We start from the raw sequence: 21438 nt of genomic DNA, 5'->3' as shown, positions 1-21438 counted from the left end.
AAAGTCTGCCCCAAGGTAAAAAAATTGATTGTTTTGCAGGAAGGGGGCGGAAGTGGGGCTGTGGAGGGATTGGCAGGGGAGGGCACAGCCCCTTGTCCTCTGGCCTGGGCTGGGGGTTCATATCTGGAAGGCTGGACTGAGGCCAGGACTGTGCCCCCACCCTTTGGGGGGGGGGACAAGAACGGCCTAGGCTCAGGCTGCCTGCCAGGGCTGATAAGGGGCCCTCTTGGGGCTCCCACAAACGGTTTATCACTGTTGGGGGAACAGCCGGCGAGGCTCAGGAAGGGGCACGAGCATGGAGCGGCTTTGGGGTCTACTTCACAGAACGGTAAGACCGAGTGGGGTTGGGGGACACGTTAGGCCTTCTCTCTAGGTCCTTCAGCCCCCTCCCAAACCCCAAAGCTGGCCCCTCCCCTCCCCACCTCCATCTTTCCCCTGCAGCTTGCCTCTCAGGACCCTTTCCCCTGCCTTGTGCTCCTCTGGCACCCCATAGTCACTGACTGTTATTGCCAGATCCTAGCCTATCCCCCACGCCTCTTCTCCCAATCTCATGCCCACCGTGCCCTGCGCAGCAAAGGCTGTCCCCACGACCCTCTCAGACCATCTACAAGCGCGTGGAGGGCACCCAGCAGTGGCGCCTGGAGGAGGAAGAGGAAGACGGGGAGGAGGGGGCTGAGCCACCCATCCACTTCTGCCCTATGGAGCTGAGGGGCCCTGACCTGGGCTCCAGGGCAGGGAAGCAGAACCTCGGACTCTGGGCAGCAACAGCACGAAGGGCTGCCCCCTACCTGGTCCTGACAACCCTGCTGATCTTCACTGGGGGTGAGAGTCATCCCCTACCCCATTCCCCCGTCAGTGAAGGGCCTGGGTTGGGGGTGGATTTCTGGAATCCAGAGGGGGGTACAAGGGCATCTCCATCTTGCCATCCCCCAGCTTTCCTTCTGGGCTATGTGGCCTTCCGAGGGTCCTGCCAGGCATGCGGGGATGACGTGTTGGTGGTCAGCGAGGATATAAACTATGAGCCGGGCCCAGACTCCCACCAGGGCACCTTGTACTGGAGCGACCTCCAGGCCATGTTCCTGAGGTTCCTGGGGGAGGGGCGCCTGGAGGACACAATCAGGTAAGGGTCAGCCTTGCCGGAACTCAGCCTCCTTCCCTCTGCCCAGGACTCTGGTGTGGGGCCCCTTCTGAGGCCTTCCACTTGCCTCCCTGGCCTCCCTGGGAGTGGTCCTGGGAAGGATGTCAGTCACTTGGAGCTGAGGGGAGGGGGGGGGCATCCCAGAGATAAGGTTGCAGAGGGGCTCTGGCTCTGAGGATGGCACCCTTAGGAGATGTGGGAGCTGACTGTCTGAGTGAGAGTGGAAGGGTCCAGTATCCAGACAGGAGGTGGGACAGACCCAGAAAAGTCCTGAGTGCCACATCACAGGGCTTGGATTTTGACCTGTGGCTATGGGAAGCTCTGGGGGTTTCTGAGAAGGGACATTTTAAGGAATCTGAAAAAATGAGCAAGCAAATGCATTTGTGAGCATAGACCTTCCCTCTAATTTGTGAGAGATGCCATCCAGATACAGACCATGCAGGCCTGAAGCTCAGCCCAAGCAGACCAGTGTTTCTCTTGTTTTCCTGAGGTCACTTTCCCTATTGGGAAGGAGCTGCCCAGGTAGGTTCAGAGGTCAGGCCTCCAATAGCCCTCTCTTTGGTCAGGAATAGTGGTTTCAGTGGATTCTCCTGGGTTTTCTAAGTAGAAAGTCACATAAGCTATAGCTAGTGAGAGATGTATAGCCTCTTTCTCAATGTCTATACCTTTTCTGTCTTTTTTCATTGCTTATCGCATTAGAGGATGTGAATTTAGGTAATGATGACTGGAGATATGCCTATTTCCTGACTTTCACAGGAATGTTTTTATATTACTTTGTTATGGAGTATGAACTTTGCTGTAGACTCCAGATAGCTTTTTATTTTTTTTAATTTTTATTTATTTTGAGAGAGAGAGAGAGAGAAAGAGAGAGAGTGCAGAGGAGGGGCAGAGAGAGAGGGAGAGAATCCCAAGCAGGCTCTGGGCTGTCACCACAGAGCTGGACTAGGGGCTCGATCCCACAAACAGTGAGATCATGACCTGAGCTGAAATTGAGAGTCATATGCCTAACCAACTGAGCCACCCAGGCGCCCCAGGGCTTCTTATTTTCTTGGGCAACACTCGGTCGGCTGGGTACAGACTGAACAGGTGGTTTGCCAGGTTGCAGGGTGAGGTGTGGCACTGTGGATGTCATCAGAGGGTGGGGAGGGCAAGAGGGTGGCAGGGAGGGGGAGCGAGCGATGAAGTGATGCATGACTCCGGGGTGAATGGAGAAGGAAGGGAAAGCTGCAGAGAGGCTTGGAGAAATCGGACAGTCTGGAGTACTCAGTGTGGTTGAAGAGCAGGTATAGTGAGGGTCAGGGAGCAAGCTGGAACCTGGAAAGCTCTAGTCAGAGAGTGGGATATTGGAACTTTTAACATTTATCTGATAAATTGTGTCCTATTTATTCTGACATCTCCAACACTTAGCACAGTGCCTGGCATTTAGTTAGTGTTCAGTAAATCCTCAGTGGATAAATATTCTGGAGACGGAATTCTGGGTGATGACAAGAGCAGTGTGGGTGTGACCAGGGAAGTAAATGGCTGAACTGGCAGTGACATTGATGAGGTCATTCATTCATTTGTCCACCAAATATTTTTGAGCACCTACCGTGTGGCAAGTGCTAGGCTAAGTAGTAGGTGGGGGCAATAGAGCAGAGAACAAAAGTCTGGACCTTGTCCTTATGGAGCTTTCAGTCTATTGGGGGAAATCAATAGTGAACTAATAATCACATTCCTGACTATGTATTTGTTACTAGCATCATTGCAATGACTATAACCAGGGAGATCTGACTTAGAGTGGGGGTCAGGGAAGGCTTCCTTAAGGAAGTGAGGAGCTGACCCCAAGGGGTGAGTTGTTCACCAGGCCAAGAGAAGGTGGAAAAGCATTTTAGACCAGAGAACAGCAGGTGCAGAGGGCCTGGGGTGAGAATGGTGGCCTATTGGAGGAAGTGAACGAAGGTCCATGTGACTGTCTGAATGAGTACAGAGGGGTCCAGACAGGACAGACCCAGAAAAATCTTTAATGGCACATCACAGGGCTTGAATTTTGACCTGTGGTCATGGGGAGCTGCGGTGTCAAGGTGGATATGGCTCAGGTCATATAAGGCCTTAATGGCTACCCAAACTGCTTTGGATTTTAAGAGAAAAGAGAGAGAAATGAAGAATTTGAAACAACAGAGTATCATGATCACATGTAGGGGGAGCTTTTAGTGGTTTTTTTTTTGGTTGTTTTTTTTTTTTTTTCTTTTCAACGTTTTATTTATTTTTGGGACAGAGAGAGACAGAGCATGAACAGGGGAGGGGCAGAGAGAGAGGGAGACACAGAATCGGAAACAGGCTCCAGGCTCTGAGCCATCAGCCCAGAGCCTGACGCGGGGCTCGAACTCATGGACCGCGAGATCGTGACCTGGCTGAAGTCGGACGCTTAACCGACTGCGCCACCCAGGCGCCCCTGTTTGTTTTGTTTTTTAAGGTTGGTGCAAAGAACAGAGTTCATGATACTCCTGGGGCAGTAGTTCAGTGTCCTCAGCAAAGGATTTTCTTACTTAATTTCCCTCCCTAACTCTGAGCCCTCCTCCCTCGTCTCCTCACCCAGAAGCACCTCATCTGATGTGTTTGATGTGCGCCTTTAAATACACACATAGCTTTGTCATATATGGAATGTTCTACATGGATAGGTAGAATTTTCAAAACATTTAATGTTTGCATAACATCCTCTATGTTCATTATTTTTAAAGTTAAACCATGTGGAAAAATATAAAGAGGAATGTAAAAAAAAAAAAAAAAAAGTCACTCCAAGACCCACTACTCAGATACAGCTCTCTCTAGTGTCTCTCTAGTGTGTTTTTAATTTGATAAATTTTTCTTTTAATTTAACGCCATGTTTTCAAGGTCTATATATTGCAGGGTGTACATCTAATTTACTGTTATGCATCATCTATTTACGCACTGATGGATGCAGTTTCAAACAAATACTTGAGCTCCTGGATGGGGGCAGAGTGGGAGGCAGGAATGGTCTTGAGAAAACCACTTAGACCATGGAGTGCAGTGGTCTTCGCGAGAGCTCAGAGGGTGGAGGCTGAGACTCAGGTGACCCTGCATGTGGATTTTGAAGTAGTGCAGAAACTTGGTGGAGTTCCTTAGTGGAGATGAAAATGATATGCCAGATACCAAAGTCCTTGATGAAAGCGGACAAGTGACCGATTGTCTGAAAGAGGGGCAGAGCGTGGGAGAGCTAGATGGTCCAGGCTTCAAAGGAAGAGAGTTCTCCCAGAGCAGTAATGGCCAGAAATTCCAACCGCGGAGCCGGGGGCCTGCCTCCACTGCAAGTGCAGGTGCTAGAAGAACCAGAGCCCCATAGGAACCCGGCGTCTCAGGGGACAGCTGGGTTTCTGCCAAGGCAAAAGGTAGAGGGGTAGTCAATGATGATGCTGAGGAGGGAGGAGTCTGTCCACCTTGGAGAGGGTGCAGGTGAAGCCTGTTGTCAGGGAGGCCATGCCTGAAGCTCAGGCGACAACAGGCTCACTAGTTAGGCGGTGACTATGGAAGACGACAGGGTGAGGTCTCCAAGACAAGGGGCCCCACTATGACACCTGGAACCACGATGCTAAGATAGCTCTGTGAGACTCAGGTGGAGGGTGGGGGAGATTGGAGGGCCACATCCGCCCAGTTAGCCCTTTGGAAGAAAAGTGTTTTTCATATGTGGGGCAAAGCACAGGACAGTATGCATATGTGTGGAAAGGCAGTAAATCGGGAAGTTTGGATTGAGCCAGTAATAACCTAAGAGATGGTGGACAAGATACCAAGAAAGCTAAGGAGGAAGAAGGCCTTAGAGACGCTGGCTGGCAGCCCGGGTGGTAATGGGATGGATGGTAATGGTCGAGTCAGGGAGAGACTTGAGAGTCCGTCACTGCCCAGGCCCCAGGGCGACCCCACGTCTCTGGCATCAGCCCCCCTCCCTCCCTCTCCTCCAGGCGTCCAGAAGTCCCCTTCTTCCCCTTCCACGCCCCAATCCCACCTCTTCCCGCTCAGGCAAACCAGCCTTCGGAAAAGGGTGGCTGGCTCGGCCGGCATGGCGGCCCTGGCTCAGGACATCCGCGTGGCGCTCTTGGGCCAAAAGCTGGACCACGTCTGGATGGATACGCACTACGTGGGGCTGCAGTTCCCGGACCCGTGAGTGCGCGGGGGGCGCGCGGGGGGCGCGCGGGGGGCGCGCGGGGGGCGCTTACCACCTCCGCTCCTCAGGGCTCATCCCAATACCCTGCATTGGGTGGAGGCGTCTGGGAAGCTCGGGGAGCCCCTGCAGCTGGAGGACCACGAGGTCTACTGTCCCTACAGCGCCACGGGCAACGCCACGGTGAGCGCCCCCTGTCCCGCCCCCAGGACGGGGGCAGCGAGCGTCCTCTCCCGGGTGGTGGAGGAGGGACGGGGAGACAGCGCCTCACAGCCCTTCTCATTCCCAGGGAGAGCTGGTGTACGCCCACTACGGGCGCCCAGAGGACCTGCAGGACCTGCGGGCCCGGGGCGTGGAGCCGGCGGGGCGCCTCCTGCTGGTGCGCCTGGGGGAGATCAGTTTTGCCCAGAAGGTGAGGGTCCCTGGATGGGGGATGGAGTGGAGCGCGGAGGGCGCAGGGCTGGGGAAAGCGAAGATAGGATAGCAGCAGATGGGAAGCCTCTAGGAGGCTGTCAGAAGAGGAAAAGAACCAAGCGGGTAAGAAAGTGTTGGCGGGGAACAAGATCAGGAGGTTGGGATGGGGAACAAGCAGGGAAGAATGTGGAGCAAGGTGAGGTTTGCTGTGCGAAGGTGGGAAGATGAGGGTGGTGGGGGGTGCCCACAGCCTCTCTGGGTTCATAATAGCAGAGCAGAGGCAGTGCCACTTTACTTTTACTTCCTTCTCCTGCCCTTATAAATCGGTTTTCTCTGGGAGAAGGAGCCTTTTACCCATGTCCCATCCCCAGGTGGCCAGTGCCCAGGACTTTGGGGCCCGAGGAGTGCTCATATACCCTGATTCTGCAGACTTCTCCCAGGACCCACACAAGCTCGGCCTGTCCAGCCACAGGGCTGTGTATGGACATGTGAGTCTGGGGGCAGCCAGCGGTGGATTCCTGGGGTCCCAAGACTGTACCTCTTTGTCTAGGATGATGCTGGTAAGCTACTCCTGGGAGCCCAGCTCACAGTTTCAGCGTGGACACCCCCTTCCTCACAGGTGCACCTGGGAACTGGGGACCCCTACACGCCTGGCTTCCCTTCCTTTAATCAAACCCAGTTCCCTCCAGTCCAGTCCTCAGGCCTCCCTAACATCCCAGCCCAGCCCATCAGTGCGGACATTGCCTCCCTCCTGCTGAGGTGAGGGGCGTGTGGGGACCAAGAGGGGAGGAGGAAGGGAGAGGGAGCTAGTTTGTAAAGTCTTTTGGGGTGAACTAGAAAAAAGATGACTCTTCTGGGTGGGCAGAGCCTCATGCCAGTACCTGCCATCCAGTGAGTGGAACTCCAGCTGGATATCACACCCACTTCCTCTGGGCACCTTTGAGGACCTAACCTGCACAACTGTCCAAGGCAGGAGGCACATTGCAGAAGTCGAGCTGGAACCAGAGGGTGGGAGGGAAAGAGCGCAGGGGGAGCTCTGGGCTCTTCTATAGCCTGGGCCTCTCTGCCACTTCCAACCCTTTCTGCCCCACCCCTCTCCAGGAAACTCCAAGGCCCTGTGGCCCCCCAGGAATGGCAGGGGCACCTCCCAGTCTCCCCTTATCGCCTGGGCCCTGGGCCAGGCTTGCATCTAGGGGTCAACAACCACAGGGTCTCTACCCCCATCAGCAACATCTTTGGCTGCATCGAGGGCCGCTCAGAGCCAGGTGTGCTAGCTTGCCCAGCATCACCCACAGCCTGCAGGAGGGGAGCCATTGCTCATGAACCTGGACTAGAAATGGGGCTGGAGCAGCAGGCCCTGGGGGAGTGGGCAGGGGTGGTGCCCAGGGGAGGGGGCAGCAGGAGTTAGCAGGGTGGGAGGCTGGCAAATTGAGGCTGATCTGGGACCAAGGAGGGTGGCAATGAGTAGACCCCATGGTCAAATCTGTCCAGAGACAGGATGGACAGTTCTGCACAGTAGTGAGTTCCCTAGCACAGGAGGTGAGCAAGTGTGCTTTGGGTGATGTCATAGCATACAAAGGAGTTCAGGTTAGGCAGACGAACATTTTGAGCCTAACTAGATGCAGATAGCAGTAGGAATCTAAGTGGGTTCTTTTTTTATTTTTAATGTTTAGTTTTGAGAGAGAGAGAGAGAAAAAGAGTGAGCATGAGCGGGGAAGGTGCAGAGAGAGAGGGGGACAGAAGAAGCGGGCTCCACCTTGATAACAGAGAGCTTGACGCAAGGCTCGAACCTATGAACCATGAGATCACAATCTGAGCTGAAGTCAGATGCTCAACTGACTGAGTCAGCCAGGCACCCCTGAATCAAAGTGGGTTCTTGAGCTGAAGAGTGTGATATCTACAAACACTGCAAACACTGAGGAGAGATACAGGGAAGCCTGTGGTGGCAGCTCAGATGAGAAACTGGGGTTGGGGGGTGGGGTGGGGTAGAGGGGTAGAGGAGGAAGACCTGTCAGGACTTGTCAAACAGCAGGACATGGCTGACCAGGGAGGTGATGGAATCCAGAATGACTCCAAGCACCCTGCGGAAGGAGCAGGCCATCCAGGCAGGGCCAAGCAGAAGAGGTGCTGTCACTTTAGGGACAGCAGGGATGGCAGGGCTGGGAAGTGGAGACTGAGAGGCCTAAGAAATGGTGATGAGGCCCTGTGACACACCCTCCCAGGTGCTTTCTGGGTACTGCCAGTATAAGGACATAGACCCCAAACCTCCCCTCCTGCAGATCACTATGTTGTCATTGGGGCGCAGAGGGATGCGTGGGGCCCAGGAGCGGCCAAGTCTGCTGTGGGGACAGCCATATTGCTGGAGCTGGTGCGAACCTTTTCCTCCATGGTGAGCAATGGTAAGGTCAAGGCCTGGGCCGGGTAGCTGGGGCTGTGGCCTGAGCCAGGACAGGGCAGAGAGGCAGTCAGGAGCACAAGCTAGAGAGTGGCCACTCAGACCTGGGCCAAACCTGGCTTCTCCATGTCCCAGCTGCATGGCCCTGGGCAAGTCACTTTACCTCCATTTCCTCATCTAAACATGAAAGTAGAGTTGACCCTTTAGCAATGCCAGGGCTAGGGGTGCAGGCCCCTCCGCTCCATTGAAAATCTGCATGTAAGTGGACCCAAGCAGTTCAAACCCATGTTTAAGAGTCAACTGTAATAATAGTCCTTGGTCTGAGTGAAGCATTAAGCAGGAGACTCCATACGAAAGCCATCTCCATCACTGTTATAGTTGAGTCAGGGCAGATCAGGGGAGGTGGGCTGGGCTGGGGGCTGGATGGGAGGAAAGGAGAGACCCCAGGGAAGTAGGACAGAGGAAGACAATGATGGCGTCTCTGCTTGGTCTTCAGCTGAGCCCATGCTCCCAACCCACTCTGCTTCCAGGCTTCCGGCCTCGCAGGAGCCTTCTCTTCATCAGCTGGGACGGAGGGGACTTTGGGAGCGTGGGCTCCACAGAGTGGCTAGAGGTAATGTGGGGTCCAGGACAGGGAGTCAGGCAGTGGGAAGAGGTGGGGGGGGGGTGGTTAAACCTCATATCCCTCACCCACAGGGCTACCTCAGCGTGCTGCACCTCAAAGCCGTAGTCTATGTGAGCCTGGACAATGCAGTGCTGGGTGAGTGGGGGTAGTGTGACCAGCTGGGCCCCCTCTGGTCCACCCTGCCCTCAGGGCCAAGCCTTGAGCCTGGCATCCCTTCTCCTCCCTCTCTGCAGGAGATGACAAGTTCCAGGCCAAGACCAGCCCCCTTCTGATCAGCCTCATAGAGAACATCCTGAAGCAGGCAAGAGCTGGCCAGGAGCAGGGGATGAAGGGAAGCTGGTGGTGGCCAGGGCCTGACCTGACCGGTGCCCCCTACCCTGCCTCCAGGTGGACTCTCCTAACCACAGTGGGCAGACCCTCTATGAGCAGGTGATGTTCAACAATCACAGCTGGGATGCTGAGGTGTAAGTTGGGGTGAGGAGGAAGGGAGGGCATCTTGTGGGGGGAGCCAAACCCACAGAGCACTCCAACCTGCCCACTCTCAGGATCCAGCCACTGCCCATGGACAGCAGTGCCTATTCCTTCACGGCCTTTGCGGGGGTCCCTGCCGTTGAGTTCTCTTTCATGGAGGTGAGACTTCCTGGCCCTGTCCCAGAGCAGCATCCCCTCAGCCTGCCTGTACAATGACCCTGTGCCAGCGTGCACCCTGTCCCTGCAGGATGGCCAGGCGTACCCGTTCCTGCACACGAAGGATGACACATACGAGAACCTACACAGGGTCCTGCGGGGCCGCCTGCCCGCGGTGGCCCAGGCTGTGGCCCAGCTCGCTGGGCAACTCCTCATCAGGCTCAGCCACGATCACCTGCTGCCTCTGGACTTCGGCCGCTACGGGGACGTGGTCCTCAAGCACATCGGCAGCCTCAACGAGTTCTCTGGGGACCTCAAGGTCCAAGATACCAACCCTGCTCCTGGCTTCTGGGGGTGGGGGGGCGCTATATCCCCCCAAAGTGCTGCCCATTCCAGAGGTGTGGCCCCTCTTCCCCACAATCCTTAGGGTCTAGTCCCCTCTGACAACCTGGTCCTTTTACTCCTGCCCTAGACCCCTAGACCCCTTAGGACCCAACTCATACCCTCCCAACTGCCCAGATCTTCTTCCCTCTCCCACTATTCTGTTCCACTATACCCCCTAGTCCTGCCAGCCCCAGGGTCTCAGCCCCATTCCCCAGCACCTGGACCCCCACCCTAGGCTGGGGTCCTGGCCCCTGCGTCCGGCCCCAGCCTGCGTCTCCATCCTCAGGCCCGCGGGCTGACCCTCCAGTGGGTGTACTCGGCGCGGGGGGACTACATCCGGGCAGCTGAGAAGCTGCGAAAGGAGATCTACAGCTCAGAGGAGAGCGATGAGCGGCTGATGCGCATGTACAACGTGCGCATCATGCGGGTGAGGCCCCGCCCCCGCGCCCTCTCCCTTTCTCTGAAGGCCTGGAGCCACCCTTCCCAGGACCCATTCGCTCTGTGCTCCTCTCCCCTGTTTCAGCCTTTGCTCCGTCCCTGTCTTCCGGGCGCTCCCAGTCCTGGACTGACAGCGCTCACAGACCGGCCAGGCTGGAGCGACCACTGAGACAGGCCCCGCAAAGTGATGAAACGGACAGGGAGGGCCAGACGCGTGGTAGACCGCGTGGCAGAACTGGGACTCCTCTGCCTTGCGCCGAGCCCTTCACTGCCTCCCTCTCCTCTCCTCTGGAGAGAAAAAGCATGTCCACGATCGTCCACAGTACAAGAGGCACAAGCTTATGGCCAGGAGGGGCAAAGGTTTAAGAAATTCAGAGCAAGCAGAGCTCTCTTCCCTCTGGTAATAAGATAGGTGAAACCCAGAGAAGCTGCCTGGGGGAAGTGTCACGTAAAGTTCTACAGGATCTGATTCCTTGGCCAATTCCTCCCACTTCATTTTGAATACTTCCCAACTCACGCTCTGTCTCCTGTTCCAACCTCTCCACTTTCTTCCATTTATTTACTCCCAAGAACTCAACGCTTTGATTTCGGGAAATGGGGTAAGTAGGGACCATGGGCATGGGAAAAAGTCTACAGGGCAAAATTCTAAGCAGGACCATCCTCCTTGAGTGTGGTGTGGACAGGGAACCCGGAGTGTATGCAGGACCTTGGTTTTGGGACATGTCTTCCATTTGTTTTTCCCTCCTGTGACCCTGCCTGTTTCCCTTGGCACCACTTACCCCTTGTTTCTGTTCGCAAACCCATCCCTCTTGGCTCTTTCATCCTTGCTCTTTTCTCCTGATCCCTCTCATCCTTCTCTCTCTTCAGTTTCCTCTCTTATTCCCCTACTTCCTGACCTCTCCATCTCCCCTTCCCTTTGTCCCTTCCACTGAGACACGCATGGTTCATTCTCATTCACAGATCTTGCTTTAATCCCTGCTGTGCCAGACTCCGAGAACACAAAAAGATGCTACTCCCCTCACCCACCCCACTCCCCCAAGTTGCCACATGCCCCCCCCCCCCCCCCCCCAGGGAATGAAGGGCACCTGTATGCTAGGGGCATGATTCAAACTCAGGGCTGGAGAGTAAAAGATTCAGAACTTCAGAACCAGCAACATGGCTGGGCCAGACCCAGGGAACTCTGTTGCTCTAGACCAGGGGTTGGTAAACTATAGCCAGTGGGCCAAACTTGGCCTGCTGCCTGTTTTGCAAATAAAGTTTTATGGAAACACAGCCATGCACATTGATTTTTCATATTCTCTATGGCTGCTTTTGTACTAGCTATGGTGGCAAAGTTGAGTGTTTGCAACAGAAACAATATGGCTGGCAGAGCCAAAAATATTTGCTACCTGGCTTTTTTTAGAAAAAGTTTGCTAACCCCTGCTTTAGACTGTGAGGTTCGTCTAGAGGAACAAACAGAATGTGGGTTGGTGCAGACAAAAGACATTCAGAGTAGAGACATCCAGAGTAAGGGTATGGCAGTGAGATAGGCCTGGTTGTCCTTGGGAGCAGGGCATGGACCAGCAGAACCTGAACAGAAGTCTGTGGAGAAGCAGAGGGGAGAGGAGCACCAAACTGTGGGAGAGAGATCACCTATCAAGGGAGTCTTCCAGGAAAAGAAGTTTGAATTTTTAGGGTCTGGGCATCAAGGAAATTAGGGAGGTGTTTGAACAGGGAGGTGGTGGGGGCAGAACAGAGTTTTAGGAAGGATTTGGCCAGACCGTCCATGGTGAAGAGGGAATGAATGGAGTGGAGTGATGGCTGAGCTCTGGATGAGAGTGGCAGTAAATACCACCTGTGGGTGAGGGGACTGGAATGATGGGAGACATTTGGAAGGAAAACGGACAGACGGGGTGTTAAGGGAAGAGGAGGGGGAAAATGATAGCAACTGCCATTTCTCGAGGGCTGCCATGTGCTAGGGCTTTACTGCATTTTCCTTCACAGGACCCCCCAAATCTTGTGAGGTTGCTAGTACTGTACAATGATAACTTATCCAAGATCACAGTAAGTGGTGGAGCCAAAATCAGAAACCAGGCAGTCTGAGCTCACTCCATTCACATGAACACACCTTCCGGGCTGAGAGGCTGGCACTGGGGAGACCCTGGCACTCATGAGGGATTGTGGGTGCAAGGGTCAGGTTTTAGAAGCAGTTGGTGCTCATGTGTGTGAGGCTGTGTCCAGGTGCCCCTTACCTGGTGGGGAGGTCCAGAAGGGTGGAGGCCAGGATTTCAGTGGATGATTTTTGTCAAGTAGACTTGGCAATTATCCCTATGAGGTCGTGACTGCAGTCAGGGGCATGGAGGGCTTGAAAAGATGTGAGCGTGTGAGACCACCCATAGAGATTCCAATTTTGTTGGGGTGGCACCCACGCGATGGTGATTCTAGTAAGCAGCCAGGCTTGAAGAACACCGGATTGTAGGTAAGGAGAGGAGCAGAGGGTGGGGGTCCAGCCTTGGGCCTGCCCATATGTGGGAGCAGAAGGAACCCAGAGAGGCTGGAAGAAAGGTGGGAGAACTGGGCAGGGAGTGAGGCCATCTCAAGAAAGATGATCAGCATCTGAGTCATAGAGGGAGGACAGAGTCAAGCACTTCATTAGCACTGGCCTGTCCCCTTGACCTTTGACGCTGGTATGTGGACGTTGGCAGCGGTGAGGGGGAATGACTGGGGTGTAGGAGAGTGAGGAACAGCAGGACCATAGACTGTTATTTGAGGCTTTAGCCGGGTAAGTGAATGAGTGGAGACGGAAGACTGGGAGGGCGTAGATGCGGGCTTGGAGGCCAGAGGGATAGAATGGGATAGAATCTAAAACACAGTAGGAGGACGCTGCCTACCCGGCTGCTGGTGACGTCAAAGAATGGCTACCCCCGATTGGGTAGACAAAGGGAGGTGGGACTTAAAGAAGCTGCTCAGCAATGTTCGCTACGCGTGTCCGGCCCCCGCGCTCAGGCGGAACCCCCACCCGACACGACCCCTTCTCGGCGCAGGTGGAGTTCTACTTCCTGTCTCAGTACGTGTCGCCGGCCGACTCCCCGTTCCGCCACATTTTCTTGGGCCACGGAGACCACACGCTGGACGCGCTGCTCGACCACGTGCGACTGTTGCGCTCCCACGGTTCCGGAGACCCTAGGGCTGCCTCCTCCGGGGTGGCTCCCGGCCTGGGCTTCCAGGAGAGCCGCTTCCGACGCCAGCTGGCCCTGCTTACCTGGACGCTGCAGGGGGCAGCCAACGCACTTAGCGGGGACGTCTGGAACATCGATAACAACTTCTGAGGTCCGCGGTGGGCAGGGCGAGCATATGCCCCTGCCGAGAGCTCCTGCTCTCCCGCTTGAGCGACTTCTAGGTGATAGAGGTGCCTAGTGCCACGTCTCACTGCTGACCGGTTTCTCATTAGCCTTTCCCGTCCTTGCAAAGGGCCCAGCCGAGATGCCTGCGCAGACACCCACACCCCTGGCCCTGAAATGTAGGAGTAGGTGAGGAGTGACTTCCACAATGGGTCGGCATTACTGTCAGCTAATCAGAGAGCCGCATCCGCTCCCTCATCACAGCCCTTTACCCTTCGGGAAAGGGGCCCCCACACCTAGAGACCACTCGGGAAGGTTTCCTAGGTCCTGGGACATGACCAGTCCTCTTAGTGGGAGAATGACTGGAACCATAGCCTATAGCCAACAGGTGGTCTGTGGTGGGAGGGGCTGGGGTTTGGACCTTAATAAACCACCTGGTGGCATCTGTTGTTTATAAGCACTTTTATGCTTCTTCCTCACCCTCACTCCATCCAATCCTCCCTCCCTTGAGACAGGGAAGGGTTGGGCAGAGGGGCCAAAGAGGATGCAAACAGGAATGCTGTCTCCATGGGGAAAACTTTGTTCTGTTACCTGAGGACATAAGGATGCTGCCTAAGGAAATAAGGAGGGCCCTTCTCCAAAGACCATCGTGGGTGGAGAGCTGGCTCTGTAGCTTCTCCAGAGACCAGGGATGGATACATTATTTTCAGGGCCTCTTGTTCAAAAGGTATGAACAAACCTTTTTCTTTCCTACAGTCTTTCAACCTGTATGGTGGATTTTAATTTGCTATTTAATGTCCGGATCTTCAGACGGAAATACCCTGGGGCAGAACCCCATAGGCACTGGGGCTCTGCTCCACACCTTGGTACGGATGGCACACGTGCCAGACCCTGACCATGACCTGGAACTTTCCTGTGCCTGGGGCCAGGCCCCTGCTGGGAAGGGAGGGTACCAGTTGTCTCTGGGTGGGGGCAGGGAGCTGGCAGGTAAGAACATGACCAGGGGCGGCAGGACCCCCACACATTCTCCATTGTCCCATCGGACTGTCCTTCCAAAAACATAAATTCAGACGAGATAGGGGGCGTTCAAGGTGGCATGGCCGTAGACCCAAAACATAAATTCAAAGGTAAAACAAATTAAGAATTTCAAGGTGGTGACCACAGAGCATTAGCCCCCAAACATGGGGCCTCCTGAGAATAGGCCCTGGGAGACTGCAGGGGTCACACACACACCTGTTAGACTGACCCACCCTGGGACCTCTCCACGTGGGTCCCCTTTGGTCAGTCTTTGTCCAACAAGGTAGAAGCTGCAGGAGGGCAGGGAAGTGTAAATGCTGCCTGCACCACTTTACCCTTAATCACATCTCAGGTGGCGGCAGCCCTGGCCCTCACTCAAGGGCAGCTGCATAAATACTAGGGCCTGTGTCTGGGCTACTCGGTCCTCTCTTGATGTGGACAGGTCCTACCCTGCGCCTCAGGACACTGGGGAGTGAAGGCCTCTTAGTGTACAGCTTGTGATGCCCCAGGCTCTGGGTTCCAGGATGAAACTTCCCCCCTCTTACGCCCCCTGAGCCTGACTTGGTGGGTTCTCAGGAGCCTGGACCAGGGTCAGATGCTCCTTGACTATTTGCTTCTTTGACATAATGTCCGGAACAGATTTCCCAAAGTGGTTTCTCAGCCCTTCACCTTGTCCAGAATAGCAATCTGGAAAAGAGACGTTCATGTGCTAATCCCTGAAACCTGTGAATGTTACCTTGCCCAACAAAAAGGACTTTTTGGATGTGGTTGGGTTGAGGATCTTGAGATGGGGAGTATTTTGAGCTGAAATGTGCCCTCCCCACACAAATTCATATGTTGAAGCCCTAACCCCCAATATCTCAGTCTGTATTTGGAGACACGGCCTTTAAAGATGTGATTAAGTTCAAATGAAGCCATTAGGGTGGACCTAATCTAAGCCAATCAGTGTCCTTGTAGGAAAATTGGACACGGAGAGGCATCAGGCATGCGCACACACAGAGGAAAGGCCATGTAAAGACATGGTGAGAAGGGGGCAATCTGTGAGCCAAAGAGAGGCTTCCAGAGAAATCAAATCTGTTGCCACCTTACTCTTGAACATCTAGCCTCTAGAACTGTCAGAAAATTAATTTGTGTTTAAGTGCCCCCCCGCCCCTGTCTGTGTAGCCCTAGTAAATAATAGGGAGATTATCCTGGATTGGGGGAGTGGGGGTATGTCATCAGTAAGGTCCTTCTAGAAGGAGGCAAGAGGATTAGAGATGTGACAACAAGCAGAGAACAGACGGAGTCTGTCTTAACATTGTCTTGCTGATTTTTGCCCCAATCAATGATCTGCCAGTGTCACTGGCTGCCCCTCTTCCTTTCTTCTCCCTTGCCCTGCATCTGAGAGAGGGCTGGACACCTACCTTTCGAGGATCCTATTCTTTTCCTGTGCCTTAGTTTCTCCTGCCTGGTTGAGTTGGAAGTTATGTCAGGCAATCCCATTTTCCCCAGTCTTGGCAGGGACCTTGGTGTTTCTGACTCACAGGAGTTGAAGTCATAAAGGAAGAGACAAAAGCAGATAAAGGGTCAAAAAGGCAGAAAAGGATTCTGGGTATTGGAAGCATCTAGGAAACCCTGGCAAGAGGCTCTGATGGCTCAAGAGCATGAGACTGGATGGGGCACCTGGGTAGTTTGGTTGGTTAAGCATCCAGCTCAGGTCATGATCTCACAGTTTCATGAGATCAAGCCCCATGTTGGGCTCTGCACTGGCAGTGCAGAACCTGCTTGGGACTCTCATTCTCTCTCTCTCTCCCTCGTCTTTTTCTGCCCCTCTCCCATTCGTGCTGCCTCTGTTGCTCTCAGAATAAATAAATGAAACTTAATAAAAAAAAAAAAAAAAAAAAAAAAAAAAAAAAGGACCGAAACTGGATGTCTACAGCAGGTGGGATTAGGCAGCATTTGTTTGTTTCTTTGTTGTTTAAGTACATCAGCCTAGGGAAAGGACCCTATTTTAGAGCTAAAGGGGACCTTTAAAAAGTCTACTTCCCCAATTCCCTCATTTTAGAAGTAGAAATAGAAGCTCAGAAAAGTTCAATGACTTGCTCAAGGTCACACAGGTTTTTCTTCTGATGCAGCACCAGGACTAGAACCCTCACTGGGTCCCTTCACTGCCCCAAGTCCCCTGAGGATGGGAGGAGGAACTGGAGGAATGAAGTGGGAAGAAAGGGGCTTGTTTCCTACATTTCTTAGTTTAATTTCAAAAATTTATTTTATTCAATTTGGAAAATGAATACAAATAAATCCCTGGGTAGTTGGGGAGAGAGGCTGGGCAGGAAGAAGAGGGAGTAGGAGTTGAAACAAAGCAGGGGCATCACAGTGGCTGTCTCATGTACACATCCACATCTCTGCCCCAGGAGGTGGGTAAAAGTTGAGCAGGGAGCTCAGGTCCGAAGGAACACCATGGTGAGGAGGCCTGGAGGAGGAGGACAGAAGAGCAAGACCGAATGAGCAGCCTTGGGGCTCTGTTAGCCTTCCTCATGGCCCCCACGCCCCTAGCCACTACTGTGCTCACCCAAGATGTAGGCCGCCACCAACTTCTGTCCCAGGGAGACGTGCAGGATTTGGGGCAGCTGGCTGCCAAGTTCGTCCTGGAGCGGGAGCAGCAGGAAGGCCACGGAGACTATGCCCGTCAGCAAGAAGAGGAGGAAGGAGCTGGTGGCCAGTTGTGGATGGGGGTCTGGGAAACAAACCTGGCTCATCAGAAGCTCCAGCCTCCCTCCTGCCCAGCCCACCGTCCTCCAGGATGAAAGTTGGAGATGGGAGGTGTGTCTATTTCTTATTGCCTTCCAGGGGGCATACTGCAAGTGTCGTCTTCTCCCTGGAGCCTCTGTCCCCACAGTTACAAGAAACATTCTATCCTCTGGCCCCTCAGCATATTTTTCTCTTCACCCTGCCTTCATTACTGACTCCTGTGGACAAGATTGTCAGGCAAGGAACTCTGTCTCCCATATGCAGCCCACAACTTGGTACAGCATAGTGCTTCAGTATGGGTTTCATATTGAACTGAACTAAGCTGGCACATGATAGGAAGTACTGAAGTTAGAGCCAAGGGAGAACTTTTCCCTCTAAGTAGAGGCCAGAAACCAGCGAAAGCTACAAAAGTCTGTGTTTTGCCTAACCTGATATGAAATCTCAACTCCTAGGAATGCTTCTGCCAAAAAGCAAAAGACTGAACCAGAAGACCCCTTCCACTCCAACTGGGTGCATCTCCAGGGTAACACTCAAGAACTCAAGAATTCCCATCCCCCAACTCACTCTCGGGGAAGTGTCTGGCCGTGGGTGGTGCTGTCCAGGAAGGAGGCCCTGGGTGGGGCGTTGGGTCAGGCTGTCCCTGAAGCTCAAGAGGGTAGGCTGGGGCCCTCAGAATCGAGGTGATGTCCTTGCGCCCCACCACTCGACCCTCAGCTCCCTCCTCAGACAGCTCAATGCGGAAGCGGTCCTGGACGTCATAGTGGCTGGGAATGGGGGCCACATGGCGAATCACACTGGTCCCAAAATAGAAGAGAGGCCCATTGTGAGGAAGTGAATGACAGGCAGTGATCCAAGTGGATCCAGGCCCACTTCCCAGGAGCTTTTCCCTTAGGGATGCTGACAGAGGTGGGGGAAAAGGTTGAAGAGACCCAGGTCTGAGCCCTAGGGCATGGGCGCGGTAATTCAGACAAAGGTAGCTGCAACCCCTGGCTCCCACGAGTCCCTTCAACCATCCCAACTCACATGTCAATGCAGGATTGAGGTTTCACGTATCCTTCTGCGTCAAACACCGTATATTTGGCAGGTGCTGTGCACAGGACTGAGGGATAAATGCACACACAGACCGACCATTGCTTCAGAGACCCTACACAAGCTTGCCCAGGGAGGGACACTAGAGTCCCTCTTGCCTTCTACCCCAGAGCACAGGACCTGATTCTTCCAGTCTGCCAAAGTTGGATATCTGACCCTGCTCATCACACTCCTCCAGCCCCACACAGTCCCCTGGTGTCCTGCCCCCAGACCCAGATCCCTAGCATGAGGTGCCCATCCATTCACCTCGGAAGCGAAGCGCAGCTCCCGTGGGGTTATAGAGGGTCAGCAGCTGCCGGGGTCCACTCCGCTGGTCCGCCCTGAATACTAGGTCCGGGGGAAAGACGAGGACCGGGACAAGTCCCGAGGGAGGAGGGGCGCCCCGGGACCCCCGCGCAGGAGCCCCCGGGCCCACCAGCTCCTGGTCCTGGGGCGCCCCACGGCGCATGCAGGCTGTGTACGGTGGGACATCCGAAGGCAGAGCCCAGGGGACAGGGCCTGGAGTCTAGAGCTGTTGAGCGAGAGAGGAGAAAGGGGTCGGAATGAGATCGGGGGACAGGGCCTGGTCTGATGCTGCCGCCGCCGCGTCGGAAACCCGCTAGATGAGGCTCCTCCAGACCAGGCCCAGTCCCCCCAAACCCTTCCCCTCTCCAGCTCGGCCCGGGTCCCTTTAGGCCCCGCCCCAGGCCCCACCTCATGGTCACGCCCACCCCATAAACCCTGCCCCTAGCTGCTCCCAACCCGGGCCTCGTCTCCTGGCCCGGCTCCCGAGCTCCAAAAGCTCCACCCGCCCCGCCGCAGGCTCCGCCCCTTCCGGGCGTCCGTGCTCTCCGGCCAGACCTCGCCTGCCGCACCGCCCCCTCTGGAGCCGCCCTTTCTCTAGCTCTCCGGAGACCTTTATATAAGTGCCTCCGAACCCTCCCTGAGCTCGGCCCGCAGCTCTTTCGTGCCTCAGCCTCTAAACAGCCTCTTGGGTTGTAAGGCTTACCCTCTGGTCACCGCACCTGCCAATCAACTTGTGGCCGGACTGAGGCTGCCATCTTCCCAAGAGACCATTTCTACACTTCCGCCGTACGGCCCCTGTCATTGGCTAGGGCGACCTCGTTTCCGCCGTAAGCATACGCCGATTGGTGCACTTAAAGACGTGATTGGTTTGATCCCAGTGACGTAAAACTTGACGGGAGACTCCGGCTCGAATGATGGAACTCAGAGGTACCGGACGGGGACCCCGGCTGATTGGAGCTCGGGCTTTGTTCCTCCCTCCTCAATGAGACCTCCAAATCACTAGAATCAGCATCCCACAGGGAAGCCCTCTTTCTTTACTTTAGTCCTAGGCTCTCCTACAAGCCTCTGCAGCAATCATAGCCGTTTTCCATAGTACTGGTTGGGAGGTTGCTTCCAGTTGGACTCGGACTGAGACAGGGAAACTGAAGGAACCCCAGGGAAAAAAGCCGTGTTTTTCCTTTGCTTCTTTTCTGGCTTCTATTCTTGCTAGGACCCCGCATTCCCACCCCACTCAACACATGCCTCGTAATGCAAAAACCCATGTTCTCCTTGTAAGGGACAAAGAGATAATGATATCTTTGGAGTCTTCCAGCACAATAGGCGATATCTAAGGAATGACCCGGCAGGCCATCAAGTGCCTATTCCAGACCACTGGCACTAGATATCTCCACGCCAAGACCCCAGGCCTCAGGGAACGAGTGGCTTAAGAAGGACCCTATCCTTGTTCTGACCAGTTCCTGGATGCCTGAGAAGGCATGTGCACAGAGTACAATCGCCAGTGAAAACCCCAGACCCCAAGAAAAGATGAGACTCGTGGTCTTTTCCTTTCCAAGTCTTCCAGACACCCAGTCCTTATCTCTCTCTCTCTCTCTGTCTTCAATAAACTGCTTTCACCTACTGCTGGCTCCTGTTTGATTTCCTTCCTGCGGGAAGCCAAGGACCCTTTTGGCTGGTCCTGCAGGACCCCCGCTGGGTCTGCAGACCCAGCCTGCCAGCATCAGGATGTCAGCCCACGGCTCCTCTCCTGAATTTCCCTTTCCTTCATGGGACTCAGAAATCACTCACATATGCACAAGGAAGTAGGGTTTACCAACCCTGCCACTTGCATCATCCCACTGAATCTTGTGAACTCCTTTCACAAACCAAATGGCCTCAGCAAGGTGAAGAATCTCACCCCAGGCCACATAATTGGTTAGCAGTAGAGCAAAAACAAAGTTCATTTTATCCCAAAGCCATCCCTGAGCACCCCATCAAATGTAGAACCCCTTTATACTTTTAGGCTGTTTTTCTCATAGCATAGTTTCACTTGACACCATGCTTATTCTTATTTAAGTTTATTTATTTTTGAGAAAGAGAGCAAATGGGGTGGGGGCAGAGATAGACTCCCAAGCAGACTCTGAACCCACAAACTGTGAGATCATGACCTAAGCCAAAATCAAGAGTCAGATGCTGACTGAGCCACCGAGGTGCCCCAACACCATGTTTATTTTATTGTGTATTTCCGCTCCAGTAGAATGTGCTCTCCTCCCCACAAGAGCAGAGACTTTGTTTTGTTTTCTGGTTCATTCCACAGTGCCTGCCATTTGGAATGAACAAATGAATAGGTGACTAGGATGAACTTTGAGCTGAGATCTGATTGAAGTTAGGAACTGAGCCATGAGAAATCAGTGGAGAGAATTCTGGATAGAGGGGATGGCAAAGGCAAAACCCCAACCAGAAGGGTACTAGAACTGGTCACGGAGTCACCAAGACTGGAAAAGCACTTGCAAAGGAGACAATAGACAGAGATGAGATTGGGGGGGGGGGGGGTGCTGGATGCAGATCACCTAGAGCCTCAGAGTCTACAGTAGGATTTTGGCTTTTATTTTGAGACTAATGGGGAACTATGGGAGGTTTTCTTTATCTCTCTTTTGATAGCTTTACTGAAATATCTTAGACATATAAAAATTGTATACATTTAAGATATACTTGATATTTGGATTTACATACACAATGTGAAAAGACCACAATCAAGCTAATTAACATGTCCATCCTCTCTACATAGTTACCACTACGTGTATATGTGTGTGTGTGTGTGTGTGTGTGTGTGTGTGTGTGTGTGTG

The 21438-nt window shown here is 54.0% G+C and overlaps 2 protein-coding genes across 5 annotated transcripts; one reads left to right on the top strand and one right to left on the bottom strand.

Annotated features, from left to right (window-relative positions):
- The first annotated feature begins 48 nt into the window (after positions 1-48).
- TFR2 (transferrin receptor 2) lies at positions 49-13954 on the top strand. 2 transcript variants are annotated; one of them, XM_043559692.1, is made up of 18 exons: positions 49-328; positions 600-822; positions 934-1120; positions 5150-5290; positions 5363-5474; positions 5581-5703; positions 6077-6193; positions 6325-6464; positions 6807-6970; positions 7985-8104; positions 8631-8713; positions 8797-8860; positions 8959-9026; positions 9113-9189; positions 9271-9355; positions 9444-9671; positions 10023-10163; positions 13198-13954. In XM_043559692.1, the coding sequence occupies exons 1-18, from the start codon at positions 296-298 to the stop codon at positions 13480-13482; spliced, it is 2391 nt and encodes a 796-aa protein (XP_043415627.1). In that variant the 5' UTR covers positions 49-295; the 3' UTR covers positions 13483-13954. The 2 variants fall into 2 exon arrangements, with proteins under 2 accessions (XP_043415627.1, XP_043415626.1); XM_043559691.1 differs by having other exon boundaries at positions 573-822.
- A 2786-nt stretch (positions 13955-16740) lies between these two features.
- Positions 16741-20121, bottom strand: MOSPD3 (motile sperm domain containing 3). Of its 3 annotated transcripts, none has more exons than XM_043559718.1 (7): positions 19335-20121; positions 18777-18841; positions 18577-18711; positions 18265-18340; positions 17806-18035; positions 17063-17227; positions 16741-16963 (listed from the first exon to the last, which is right to left on the bottom strand). In XM_043559718.1, exons 1-7 carry the CDS (start codon positions 19415-19417, stop codon positions 16932-16934), a joined length of 786 nt encoding a protein of 261 aa, XP_043415653.1. In that variant the 5' UTR covers positions 19418-20121; the 3' UTR covers positions 16741-16931. The 3 variants fall into 3 exon arrangements, with proteins under 3 accessions (XP_043415653.1, XP_043415655.1, XP_043415654.1); XM_043559720.1 differs by having other exon boundaries at positions 19319-19430; XM_043559719.1 differs by lacking the exon at positions 19335-20121 and having other exon boundaries at positions 18577-19027.
- Positions 20122-21438: the final 1317 nt, after the last annotated feature.

The sequence above is a fragment of the Prionailurus bengalensis genome, chromosome E3, assembly GCF_016509475.1.
Source record: "Prionailurus bengalensis isolate Pbe53 chromosome E3, Fcat_Pben_1.1_paternal_pri, whole genome shotgun sequence".
NCBI classification, from domain to species: Eukaryota; Metazoa; Chordata; class Mammalia; order Carnivora; family Felidae; genus Prionailurus; species Prionailurus bengalensis.
The sequence above is the reverse complement of the archived record's forward strand: the minus strand, read 5'-3'. Positions and strand labels throughout refer to the sequence as shown.

What these genes read in the sequence shown, in the direction of transcription:
- TFR2 (XM_043559691.1), top strand. Translation starts at nt 296, where the DNA reads ATGGAGCGGCTTTGGGGTCTACTTCACAGAACG. An exon ending in CGCCTGGAGGACACAATCAG is followed by an intron (nt 1,121 to 5,149) that starts GTAAGGGTCAGC and finishes CTTCCCGCTCAG; the next exon opens with GCAAACCAGCCTTCGGAAAA. An exon ending in CGAGGGCCGCTCAGAGCCAG is followed by an intron (nt 6,971 to 7,984) that starts GTGTGCTAGCTT and finishes CCCCTCCTGCAG; the next exon opens with ATCACTATGTTGTCATTGGG.
- MOSPD3 (XM_043559718.1), bottom strand. Translation starts at nt 19,417, where the DNA reads ATGACAGGGGCCGTACGGCGGAAGTGTAGAAATGGTCTCTTGGGAAGA. An exon ending in CCACCGTACACAGCCTGCAT is followed by an intron (nt 18,712 to 18,776) that starts GCGCCGTGGGGC and finishes GGGGGTCCCGGG; the next exon opens with GCGCCCCTCCTCCCTCGGGA. An exon ending in CCTCAATCCTGCATTGACAT is followed by an intron (nt 18,036 to 18,264) that starts GTGAGTTGGGAT and finishes TTTTGGGACCAG; the next exon opens with TGTGATTCGCCATGTGGCCC.